This window comes from Apium graveolens, chromosome 8 (assembly GCF_009905375.1).
Source record: "Apium graveolens cultivar Ventura chromosome 8, ASM990537v1, whole genome shotgun sequence".
Lineage (NCBI taxonomy): Eukaryota > Viridiplantae > Streptophyta > Magnoliopsida > Apiales > Apiaceae > Apium > Apium graveolens.
In genome coordinates, this window is record NC_133654.1 from 259179983 (window position 1) to 259192205 (window position 12223).

A 12223-nucleotide genomic window follows, 5' to 3' on the forward strand; every position below is an offset into this window, starting at 1 on the left:
TTTCTCATTTTTCAATAATTCTGTAGTAATTTCAGGATAGAGTCTGGTCCGGCATATCGCACACTACTGGCTATTATGCGTAGGTTCTGGCGAGAGGGTGTCGTATCGCAAACGGATGTTGATGGTGGAATCTTGTTCTAACTGAGTTTTAGGTGAGTTGAATTTATATGTGGGATCTGAATAACAGTAACTCAGCCCTTGTTATAAAAGAATATTCAGAAAAGATCATATAGAAGATTCTGCTTTCATTAATTTATTTTAATCCATTTTTTCTTACAGCGATACTATGCAGTTAATCCTTATTATGCTACTCAAGAGAATGCCCGGGATTCAATTATGCATCATATGCGAAATAATGTTCATAAAATCATCAATTGTGAAAGCTGACAAAAAGATTAGGGAACACGCGGGCACATATGAGAACTACATGCCTGCTTATTTGAGGGAGGGGGTTTGGAAAAAGTTTTGTGAATGGTGGAGGACCGAACAGTTTCGTAAGAGGTCTGTCGCTACAAGGGGTTGTCGAGGGAAATCAGAATCCCTCATACTTCTGGATCCCACTCATTTGAGCGACGTCGATGTGTATCTTATTTTAACCGTCCTCTTGAATTTTCACTTAAAATGAATTAAAGTAGACTAACATCTATTTATAATTAAGATGAACATTTTAGTGGTCAAGCTCAAGCCATGTCAAGAGGAACATAGAATTATATATTATGCTTAAAACATTAATAAAATTTTGTGTACAGGACTATGTGGTTAAAAACAAAAAGGAACCTTCGGTCCTAGAACATTTCAAGGAATTGCATTCACTCCGTGAGAATGGTGCTTTGACTTCCCCTGAGGCAAAGAACATTTTGGTAAATGACTTTATTTTTACTTTTCAAGTTATGTTGCTTAAATACACATAGAAATAAGTTGTTACATATGCTTTTACATTTTACATATATATGTCTACTTTAATCTGTTGAACAGGATAGCTATGAGAAGATTTGTGCTGATAAGAACATTGATCCCACAACGACTAGTTTGGAGCTGTGGGTGAAGGCTGTTGGTGGTGTTCGCAAGAACAAGATCCTTGGCAAGCAATCATTCCAAAAGTACTGAGAAAGGAAGTGTTCAGGAGTTTGGATATGGATCAAACGCAGAATCTCACCAAGAGTCCCCACCTGCAGAGAATTCGTTTGTGTCAAACACAAACTCTGAAGCAAACCAAAACTCTGAAGCTAGTAGTGAAGAACCATTAAGGTATAAAACACTTTCGGAGGTGTGTGCATATGCTGAAAGAGTCGATTTAAATGATGAAGAATTGCTTCTAGTGGCTGCTAATGAGCCTGCAAACTATAAAAAAGCTTCCAAACACCGATTGTGGAGACAATCCATGGAGAGAGAGATAGAGGCAGTTGAGCAAAATAAAACACGGAGTTTGTGTACACTACCCCCTCGACAGAAAGCTATAGATTTAAAGTGGATTTTCAAACTAAAGAAGGATACGGATGGAAACATAGTGAAACACAAAGTGAAAATCGTTGCAAAAGGTTATGTGCAACGAAAGGGAGTAGATTTTGAGGAGATTTTTGCCCCAGTAATGCGCCTCGAAACAGTACGCTTATTGCTTGCACTTGCTGTAAAACACAGCTGGGAGGTACACCATCTTGACGTAAAAACAGCGTTCTTGAATGGTGAAATCAAGGAGAAGGTGTACATGTTTCAGCCTGAAGGGTTTGTCAAAGAAGGAGAAGAACACTTGGTATACAGACTTCACAAGGCGCTCTATGGGCTTCGACAAGCCCCAAGGGCCTGGTACTCGAAATTAAATAGATGTCTGGAGGAGCTTGGTTTTAGCAAATGGCCCTATGAGCATGCCGTCTACACCAAGAAATTTGGAGGAGAAACGCTGATAATTGCAGTGTACGTCGATGATTTGCTAATCACTGGTACAAACATTTTAGTCATTGAAGGGTTTAAGGCACAAACGAGTCTGAAGTTTGATATGAGCGATTTAGGTTTGTTGTCACACTACTTGGGTCTCGAAGTAAAGCAACACAAAGGGCATATAGTGATAAAGCAAACTGCATATGCAAGGAAAATATTGGAGAAGGCAGGCCTATCTGAATGTAACTCGACTAAGTATCCTATGGACCCAAAGGAGGTTATTACTAAGGACGAAATGGGAAAGGAGGTAGATGTGACATTCTTTAACAGCTTAATTGGTGGTCTGCTATATCTGGTTCATATCAGACCAGATATTGCGTACTCTGTGGGAATCGTCAGTAGGTTCATGGAAAGGCCAACTCTGATGCACCTGAATGCTGCAAAGCGAGTGTTACGATATGTGCGTGGAACTCTGAATTTTGGGCTCACGTATACAAATGATAGTGGCAACAGTATTTTGACAGGGTATACAGACAGTGACTTGGCAGGGAACCTTATTGATCGAAAGAGCACGGGAGGTATGGCATTCTATTTAAATAAAAGCTTAATAACATGGGTATCTCAAAAGCAGAGAAGTGTTGCTCTTAGTTCGTGTGAAGCTGAGTTCATTGCGGCAACTGCTGCAGCCTGCCAAGCCATATGGTTAAAGAATCTGCTATCCATGATTACAGGTGAACGTATTGGTCCTGTGGTGTTATATATCGATAATAAATCAGCAATCGACTTAGTTAAAAATCCTGTTTTTCATGGAAAGAGCGAACACATTGATATAAGCTACCACTTTCAACAGTCAAATTTGAGAAGATGCAACGAGCAGACGTCCTGACTAAGTCACTTTCAACAGTCAAATTTGAGAAGATGCAGAAATTACTTGATGTAGTGAACCTGTCTGAGCAAGCTTAGATTAGGGGGGAATATATTAGCATATTAATCCAAGCGTGTGTTTGTTTATCTAGTTGTTTTGAATTTAATTGGTGTCTCAGTTGTCTGTTAAGTCGAGCTAGACTTGGTCTTGCAGTAGTGGCATGGGTTTAGGAGAGTTGAACAAAATAAATGTGTAGTAGTCCAAGTGTTTAGGAAAGTAGTTGTTTCCAGTTCCTAGTTCTTTGTTGTTTACTTTGTATGCACTTTTTATATAGGGTGTAGTTCAGTTAATAAACAAGTGAGTTCCCTAAAAGATTTATTCTTCTCTGTGTTTATATTGTCTGCATAATACAGTTATACTTTGGTCTGCAACAAAAATCACCAAACTCTGGAAAATGTAAATCCTTAGCCTATCCCTTCTTGTATTAATACTCCTACTACAAAAAGGGCAACGTCCCTACTATTTGTATGCAATTTTTATGTATGTATTTTTTCATCCATGGGATCTAAAAAAGAGGAGCAATTAGAAATGGTTGCTTCAGCTAGAACAAGAGATGCTGCACAAGCTGGTATATTAAGCACTTCCAAAGTCCAATCATGTGAATTTTGAACCTGACACAGAAACAAAATTTCTAATATTAGTACAGTTTAGCAATTAATATCATTAAATGATTTCATGAGTTTTAATTTATATTGTGTGATACTCGAGCACGTAGTAATGATTTGATCTAGTGTAGTGTGGTTATTAATTGATTAGCAATTCAGATTAATATATATGACCATGACTAAACTTTTGTGTTATAGTTTATTACTAAAATTTATTAACATCATGTGCTATTACATGTTAGTCTATGATGTTGAGTATTATGCAATGCTACTGTTGGGGATAGGAATTACTTGACATATTGTGTCTATGAATTAAGTGCCTTCAAACAAGTACTAGAGAGTCATGGATTCATGTGCATATTTTTTTGTTTCGAGTGTACTGTTTGACAAGTTAGACCTTATTATATTCTTTTTTTTGGATTTTCGGTGGTCTAACATAATTAGTCAGAGGTTAATATCTGCGGTGTTTGACTATAAATTAAGAATATATGTTTAAAAGTAAATTTAATTATTGGCAAATTAAAATAAATTATTTATTTAAGTGGACAAATATTTTTTAAGTTAATTGATTGAAGCAATATGTCACCAAAGTGACCTCTTTTGTATAGATTGATTAATTTAAAATTATTATTATGTCGATAGAATATTTAATTTTATGAAAATTTTATCTGTCCAAAGGAAGGTAACGTTTGGCCAAAATTAAAATATTCTTGTGATAATAAGTATGTAACAATATTAAGTTTTTCATGTGAATTATAAGTCGGTCAAAAGAAAGGCATATTATTTGACAGAAATTAATTATTAATACTTGATTATTTCGTGGAGAGTACCAATTATAAATTAAATTTTATGTCCAAAGACTAAAATTTAATGTTGCACTAGGTATCTTGTGATGGTGTTGCTGCATCCAATTTCCAAAAAAAATCCCAATTGTTTCGAACTTTCAATTTTTAGAATGGAATATTTACGGAATCTTCAATATTTAAAATTTTATCACATTATTGTATATACTAATTTTTTAGCATTATGTTGTATATTTGTTTTATATTACAATTACTGCTTCTCTTAATTCTGCTTCCGCTCAATTGAGCAATTCCAATGTTGAATGGGATAAATTATATCACGTGGAAAGAGAATGTTGAGATCGTTCTTGGTTGTATGGATCTCGACCTTGCGCAAAGGAAAGAGCAACCAGTTCCCACTATGGATGATCCCAAAATGAATCAAATAAAGAAATGGGAACGCTCTTATCGCATGTGTCTGGTGATCTTGAAGCGAACGATTCCTACTGGCTTTCGGGGCTCTATTGTTGAGAGCACAAGTTCCAAGAAGTTCCTCTCCGAGATTGAGCAATATTTTGCTAAAAATGAGAAAGCGAAAATAAGTAATCTTTTGTCAAAACTGATGACCATGAAGTATAAAGGAAAGGGGAACAGAAGGGATTACATTATTGTGATGTCTAATTTTGCTGGCAAACTCAAGCAACTCAAGTTAGAACTTTCAGATGTGTTACTTGTTCATTTGGTTCTTATGTCTCTGCCTCCTCAGTTCGGACAGTTTGTGGTGAGTTATAATACTCAAAAGGAAAAATGGACTCTTAATGAGCTCATTTCGCACTGTGTGCAAGAGGAATAGAGGGTTGTGTGAGAGAAGACTGAGAGTGCTCACTTGGCATCAAGCTCTCATGATAAGAAGAGAATGAGAGGTAAGGATATTGTAAGTGGAAAACCCAAGCATCAATTGCAAGAGAAGCAGGATAAGGGAACAACCTGATACTTTTGTAAGAAGGCCGGACATATGAAGAAAGAGTGTTCCAAATATAATGCTAGGTGTGTGAAGAAGGGTAAGACTTCTATCTTTGTTTATTCTGAAGTTAATTTGGCTTCTGTACCTAAGGATACTTGGTGGGTAGATTCTGGTGCTACTACTCATATTGCTTTCTGCCTTGAATGAATAAATCCGCAACTTTTTCATCCCTTCCTTAGTAAATATGGCTATTTTCCACACGGTAGTTTTATTTTCTATGGAGCCAAGGATCCTGAACTGCCACCACCTCATTTTCATCTCCAATGACCCATCTGAAGCCATTACATAGTGCTTCTTTTGCTGTATGGATTCCGGTCCAAATGAAGCTTGATCCTGTGCATTTAATAGATTTCAGGAAATGCACATCTACGAAATATCAAGCTTTGAACATTTGAGAAACCAAAGATTGGGGGTGATGCATAAATTTCCAACAGTGCTTTCCTAAAATAGCAATGTTAAAACCATGTAGAGTCCGAAATCCTAGTCCTCATTGACACTTGGTACTGCTCATACCCTCCGAAGATATCCACTTCACGCCTGTGTTATCGGAATTACCCGATTGCCACAAAAAAATTGTTGATTAAGTGCTCGATCTCCATACATAGAGTTTTTGGTAGCAGGAAGCATGCCATACAATATGCTGGAATCGATTAAATAATATTCTTAATAAGAACCAATTTACCTCCTCTAGAAATCGGCATTCCCTTCCATCCTTGAATACGTTTCCACACCCTATCTTTAATAAAGCCAAAGACCTTCTTTTTTAATCTCCCCACTAACGAAGGAAGTCCTAGATATTTGCTGTCTCCAAGTGCTTCCGATACTCCCAAAATTTCTACTAACTCTCGCTGCTTTTCCGGTCTCACATTCGAGCTAAAAATCACACCATACTTTTGAAAGTTCACTGATTGACTTGACTATTGTTCATAGATATTCAAAATCCCTTTAACAGCATTAGCTTATGCCATGTCGGCTCTGAAAAAACAAGAAACTATCATCCGCAAACATTAGGTGAGTAATAACTGGAGCTGTAGGACTTACCTTATACCCGTGGATGACACCGTTTGTGGCTTCTAGATTTAAGGCATCCGAAAGACCTTCAACACACAATAGAAAAAGATACGGATAAAGAGGAGATCCTTGACGAAGCCCCCGTTTAGGGTTTATGGGGCCAATCGAGGAGCCGTTTACACATACTTTATAAGACACCGTCATAACACATAACATGACCCAACTAATATATTTACTGTAGAAACCAAGACTTTTCATACAATTTTTTAAGAAATTCCAATCCACCCTGTCATACGCTTTGCTTATGTTGAGTTTTAAAGCTACCTCTCCTTCCTGTCCTGTTTTTTTTCATTTCATATGGTGGAGCACCTCAAAAGCAATAAGAACGTTCTCTGTTATACTACGTCCTGAGACAAACGCAGATTGGTTCTCCAATATTAAGCCAGAAAGAAGCACCTTAAGACGGTTCGCCAAGACTTTTGCCAAAATTTTATAGAGCACATTGCATAATGCTATAGGCCTAAAATCTTTCATATTATTATCATCTAACTTTTTTGGAATTAGCACTAGATTTATGTGATTAATCTCAGCTAGGAAAAGAACATTTAGCCAGCCATGAGTTACAACATTCATATACCTCTTTTCCCAAGCTTTCCCAGAAGTTTAGAAGAAAGCTGGATTCAAACCATTCGGTCCTGACACTATGTCAGGAGGCATTAGTTTCATAACTGCAGAGAATTCCTCAAATGACTTCTCTTGAACAAGCTTATTATTTTGTTCTCGTGAAACTCAATTTTGTGGAATACCTTCCTCCATCCTCACCTCATCTGAAGCTTCAAAAATAGTCTGGTAATAATCTTGTATAATAGATTGCATACCTTCATCATTCTCCATTTTTTCACCGGCATCATTCATTAAATAATTAATATAATTCATCTTCTTTCTGCTTGTTGCTGATGCGTGGAAGAGTATAGTAATGGCATCCCCTTCTAACCAGAAAAGCTTGGCACGCTGCTTCCAATATGTTTCCTCCTGCAACAAGAAATTATTAAGACACTCTTCTTCCTCCAAATAAAGATTCACCCCAGGTGTATCAGTTTGATTGACCAGATCAGCTATGATCTCCTTCTGCCTTCTTACTTTTTCTCAGAACTTATTGAAAAAATGCTTCCCCTATTTAGCCATAAACGTAGAGACCCCATGCAGTTTAGGAAGTAAATGAATTGGAGGGATTTTAGACCATTAGCTCTACACTTCTTTTTTAAAATCTGGATCCTTCAACCAAACATTTTTGAATTTAAACTGGAACCGCATATGCGACATTGTTGAACATACAAGCTCTAGCTGAATTGGCTCGTGATCAGACCTTATAGTATGATGAACAGATATGTTACACAATGAAAAATTTGTTTAGCCAGCTTACTGTCCTAAAAGCACGATCCAATTTTTCACGAACCCAATCCTACTTACCTCAACACTTCTCCCATGTATACTTTCCTCCACGTAAATCAATTTATGTGAAATCACAGTCCTCCAAAGCTAAGCCAAACCCCTCCATGAGACTCCAAGGGTGATCAGTTCTACCCCATTTATCCTCCTTATAAAGCAAATCTTTAAAATCCCCGAATATAACCCAAGGCACTTAAGAGAGTTAGCCAACCTTCTGATTAAATCCCAAGATTTCTTCCGGTTATGTCTTTCAGGATAACCATAAAAGCATGTCAGTCTCCAAGATACGTCATTGTTGTCTAGGAATTCAATGTCGACGTGATTTTGAGAGAAACCTGACACTTGACACGTAGCATGATATTTCCAGAATACTGCTAAACCACTACCGTGACCCACTCTATCCACCGAAAAGCACTGAGAAAACCCTAAATGAATACGAAGACTCTCTATTCTACTAGCTGTAGAAATCGTTTCTGAAAGAAATAGAACATCAGGTGTACGATCCTTAACGAGATCGCGTAAAACTCACACTGTCCGAGGGTTCTCCAACCTCCTGCCCAAAGTTATTAACATCTATAGTCTATACAATCACCATTAGAAAGAACAGATTATGTACGATAAAGCCCAAAGTTATTAGCATCCATAGTATCAGTACAAAATGACCCAAATCTTCTACGTTTTCTTTCCTCCAAGTCCAGCCCAATAAGTTCCTCATCCACAGGTGACATTTAAACTTTTTGAAATAGAACATTTATTTTTTTTCCGATTTTTGCGCTCATAAATAACCAGCTTCCCAAAATTCCACACCTGATCTTCCGGAAAAGCCTGGAATTTGTTATCCTTTCCAATCCTTTCCCCCCAGTCATCATCTCCCTCCTCTCGGAGCCATTTACTTTTTCCGGTCACCCTACGTGGCTGAGCTCGCAACCACGCTCCCCATTCCTTCTCTTACACCTTCCTAACAACTAAATTTCCTCTGGAAAAATCGCTCAGCGTGTGATAGCATGCTACATCTGAAACAAAAGTCACCAAGTTTTTGATACTTATATTGGACAATGAAGTCTGCTGCATTTTTCCTAGTCACCTTCTTCCTTCTCTTGAGAGGTTTCCTAACGTCCACCTGAATTCTGACATGCATATAATCCTTCCATATTCCCTGTTGTTATTAGGATCATATTCGATTAATGTACCAAAAAAATTCCCAAGCTATCTACCAATGGATTCCGACATAAACCCAATTGGCAAATCATGGATTTGAATCGAGAAATTCACAGTTGTTAATGGGATTTTCGAGGGATCCTCTCCGAAAGCAATACCACTAAGCACGAAGATTTAGTAAATTGTTAGAATTTTGATGAAGAACAAAATGAAATAATAATTTTGTTTTATAAGATGGTAAATACTACTTTTGAATCAATTTATCAAAACAATGCATCTAAGTTCGTATGAAGCCGTTTCATTGAAAAAATAACCATAACTGTAGTAACAGTGGATGACTTGTCTCAGCTTATTGGATTTGTATTGCTTGATAATCTTAAATTACTTGTGAAGTACTACAATACGCCAAAGATGATTAAATTATTGAATATGAAGTGTGAAAGATTCATACTTGCGAGAAAGATCGCATGTTATGTTACAAGAAAAATAACAGGACAAAATGTGACATGTGCAATGGAGATGGGTATAAAGTGCAAATAAATCCTAAAAAGTATAAAGATCCAACAAAAAATATTACCTTACTTTCTATTATCATGAGATTTCATCATTTATTCAATATTGAGAATATTGCAAAATTTATAAGATTGCACTTATTGGACATTAAAGTTCAGTTCTAACCATTCTAAGAAAGTAAAGAAGCTAGTATTATATGATAGAACATGAAATATAGCTAGTTGCCATTTATCACCTTCAAGAATGATCAAATTTTAAAGTCTAATTCATTTTAAATTAGACATTTAACCAATAATAATTGAGAAAATAAATCTAACAAACACTGATATTGTTTTTCATATTTTAACAAATAAATATGTGTAATCAGATTTTTCAAATGGAAGGTGGCTTTGTCAACGATATAATTGTAAATAAATATTAAAACATATTGTGAATTATAAAAAGTAGCGATTTAAAAGGATTTTAAAGAAAAAAGAAAATTATAAATAAGTGAGAAAATTAACCATAATTAATGTGGATTTCATAGTTGAAATAGAGAGGCTTATCTATAAGAAAAATTAATTTGGGCTTCACATTTAAATTGGACATGTCCATATGTAAGAAGGTTCTAGATGCAGTAAAGGCCCATCTTCTAGAAACAGGTCATGAGGGTGCACCCTACCTCCCAGCCCTACATATAAGGGAAATGCGGCAGCATTTGTAGTCAAAGAAGATGAAACACATAAGCTAGATAAAAACTTAGGGTATATATATACACATCTTACTTTCCTATAGTTTTTTAGGCTTTCAAGGTTCACGCGGTTAACAAAGCCGATCGGATCGTAGATCTTAATTCATGGCGAGTTGAGTTCCGATGATGGCGGGAATAGCACATCAGAAGATGATCTCCTAGTTATTGTGCCAAAAGGTATACAAATAGATAGATAACGCAAGGAATTTATATTTATTATCATATCAGTCTATTGTGTTACAGAAGAGTGACTTCTAATTCTTATTAATTTCTTTTTCCTGTTTGTATATATCATGAATAGGCTATATAAAAAGATTATTCATGATACATCAAATTAGAGGGCTCTTAGTCGATCACAGGGGAAGACTTCAAGGAAGCGCAAGTAAGGTCATCCGTATATATGTATACGTGTGTTATTATTTTCTTTTTATATATTTACATAAATCTTGTGTCTTGTGGTCACCAAAAACTAATATGAGAATTTAAAGGGAATAAATCAGACGTTTTGGATTGTTGTCACACAGCTTTTTGATGTTTTGTGATATATGTTTAAATGACAGGACGTGATGCTGCCTTAATTGTGATCAAGGGCTTTCCAATCACAATCCATCAAGGGCTCTTGGAGAGCTATAGGAAATTCATGGTGACCAGAGATTCATCAGCTGCCAAGAGTTCAAAAGAAATCAACAACCAGAATCAACAATCTATTTTTTATTGTTTATGAAATAGTATCGCTAAATGTTAGATGTTAGACCATTGTGTAAATTGAATTTTTTTACACCAAGTAGTTATCAAAAAAGAACACTGGTGTTGTAGAAACAATCCATATTTTATGATGTTTTTTGTCTTTCTTAAACTTTTTAATCATTACAAAAGGACAAATAACTAATCTAGCTTTAATGGTACTATCACTAAAAAATTATCAAAATATACTTCTCAATCCTCACACATACTCAAAAGAATATAATATTAGTGAAATGAATGACTAAACATAATTTAATATGTATTTAAATGAAAACTAGAAACTGTGATCTCCACCTCTCTTTCTTGTAAAATATTTTTAAGCAAGATTATCTGACTCTAAAATTAGCACTTCTCTTTGCATACTCTTATTGGTGGAATTTATAATAAAGTCGACCAAAATAACGATTTTAAAGTTTTATTAAAATAATGACATGTTAAAAATAAATTATGAATTTATAACATTATAATATTTGTAAGAAAGAGAATAGTTAATTGTTATATTTATTTCCTAAAAATTATAAGAAAATTTAATATTTATAACATAAAATGAGTGATAAATTCAATCGAACTCAGTTGAATATATAAATTAACACTCTTAAATACGACATGAAACCGTTGAATTTAGTGCCACTTGAGCCATTGAATTATATCTGACTTACCAAATTTAACTTTAAATATAACAATCACTACAAAAAAATGGCTAAATACAACCGCCCAAAAAACGGTTGTATTTAGTTAAATACAACCGGATCCGGTTGTATTTAAGTAATTACAACCATTTTTTGGGCCGGTAGTAAATGCTCGAGTCATAATCAGTAGACCGGTCGTATTTATTATAGGAGCGGCTAAATATGACCGCTTAAATTCGATCGAAAGCGGTCAAATTTGTTTTTCACCTAAATTTTGAAAATCCCGCCCAAAAAATTGAATTTTTGAAAATAATTAAAAAGTCCGCCTAAACTATAAATTTGACTGTATACGGTTGAAAACATTGTTATAAATTCGACCTATTGCGGTCGAATTAACGAGCATCAAATTTTAGAAAAAAAATCTCACCGGAAAATTTTCAGTTTCCGGTGAGCTTCGATCACCGCCATTGTTCATTTACTATTTTCTTTTCAGTGGCTTCTTCTTCACCTCTAGCAGCAACTCAAACTTAAATTCCTTTCCATTTCCTCCTTTTTCACTCCATCCACCGCCAACTCCTTCGGTGACACTTCATTCCCAATTTCCCCCAAACCACATCCCCCTTAACTTCCTTAACACTAAATCGACTATACATCATCCCAACAACCTATTCCCCTCTTTAACTTCACCCTTCCTCCTCTAATCCCCACACTTTCCATAAGCAGCCAACATCATATTATTAAACCGAACATCCAAAATCCATCCCACATTTCACCACTC

General features: G+C 35.6%; 1 protein-coding gene and 1 long non-coding RNA gene across 2 annotated transcripts; both read left to right on the top strand.

Moving 5' to 3' along the window:
* Positions 1–4503: 4503 nt before the first annotated feature.
* On the top strand, positions 4504–5040 carry LOC141680757 (uncharacterized). The gene has a single exon (XM_074486890.1). The coding sequence runs from the start codon at positions 4504–4506 to the stop codon at positions 5038–5040; it is 537 nt and encodes a 178-aa protein (XP_074342991.1).
* A 5099-nt stretch (positions 5041–10139) lies between these two features.
* On the top strand, positions 10140–10761 carry LOC141677096 (uncharacterized). Its single transcript, XR_012557331.1, has 3 exons — positions 10140–10249; positions 10374–10454; positions 10633–10761. It is a non-coding gene; the product is annotated as an uncharacterized LOC141677096 (long non-coding RNA).
* Positions 10762–12223: the final 1462 nt, after the last annotated feature.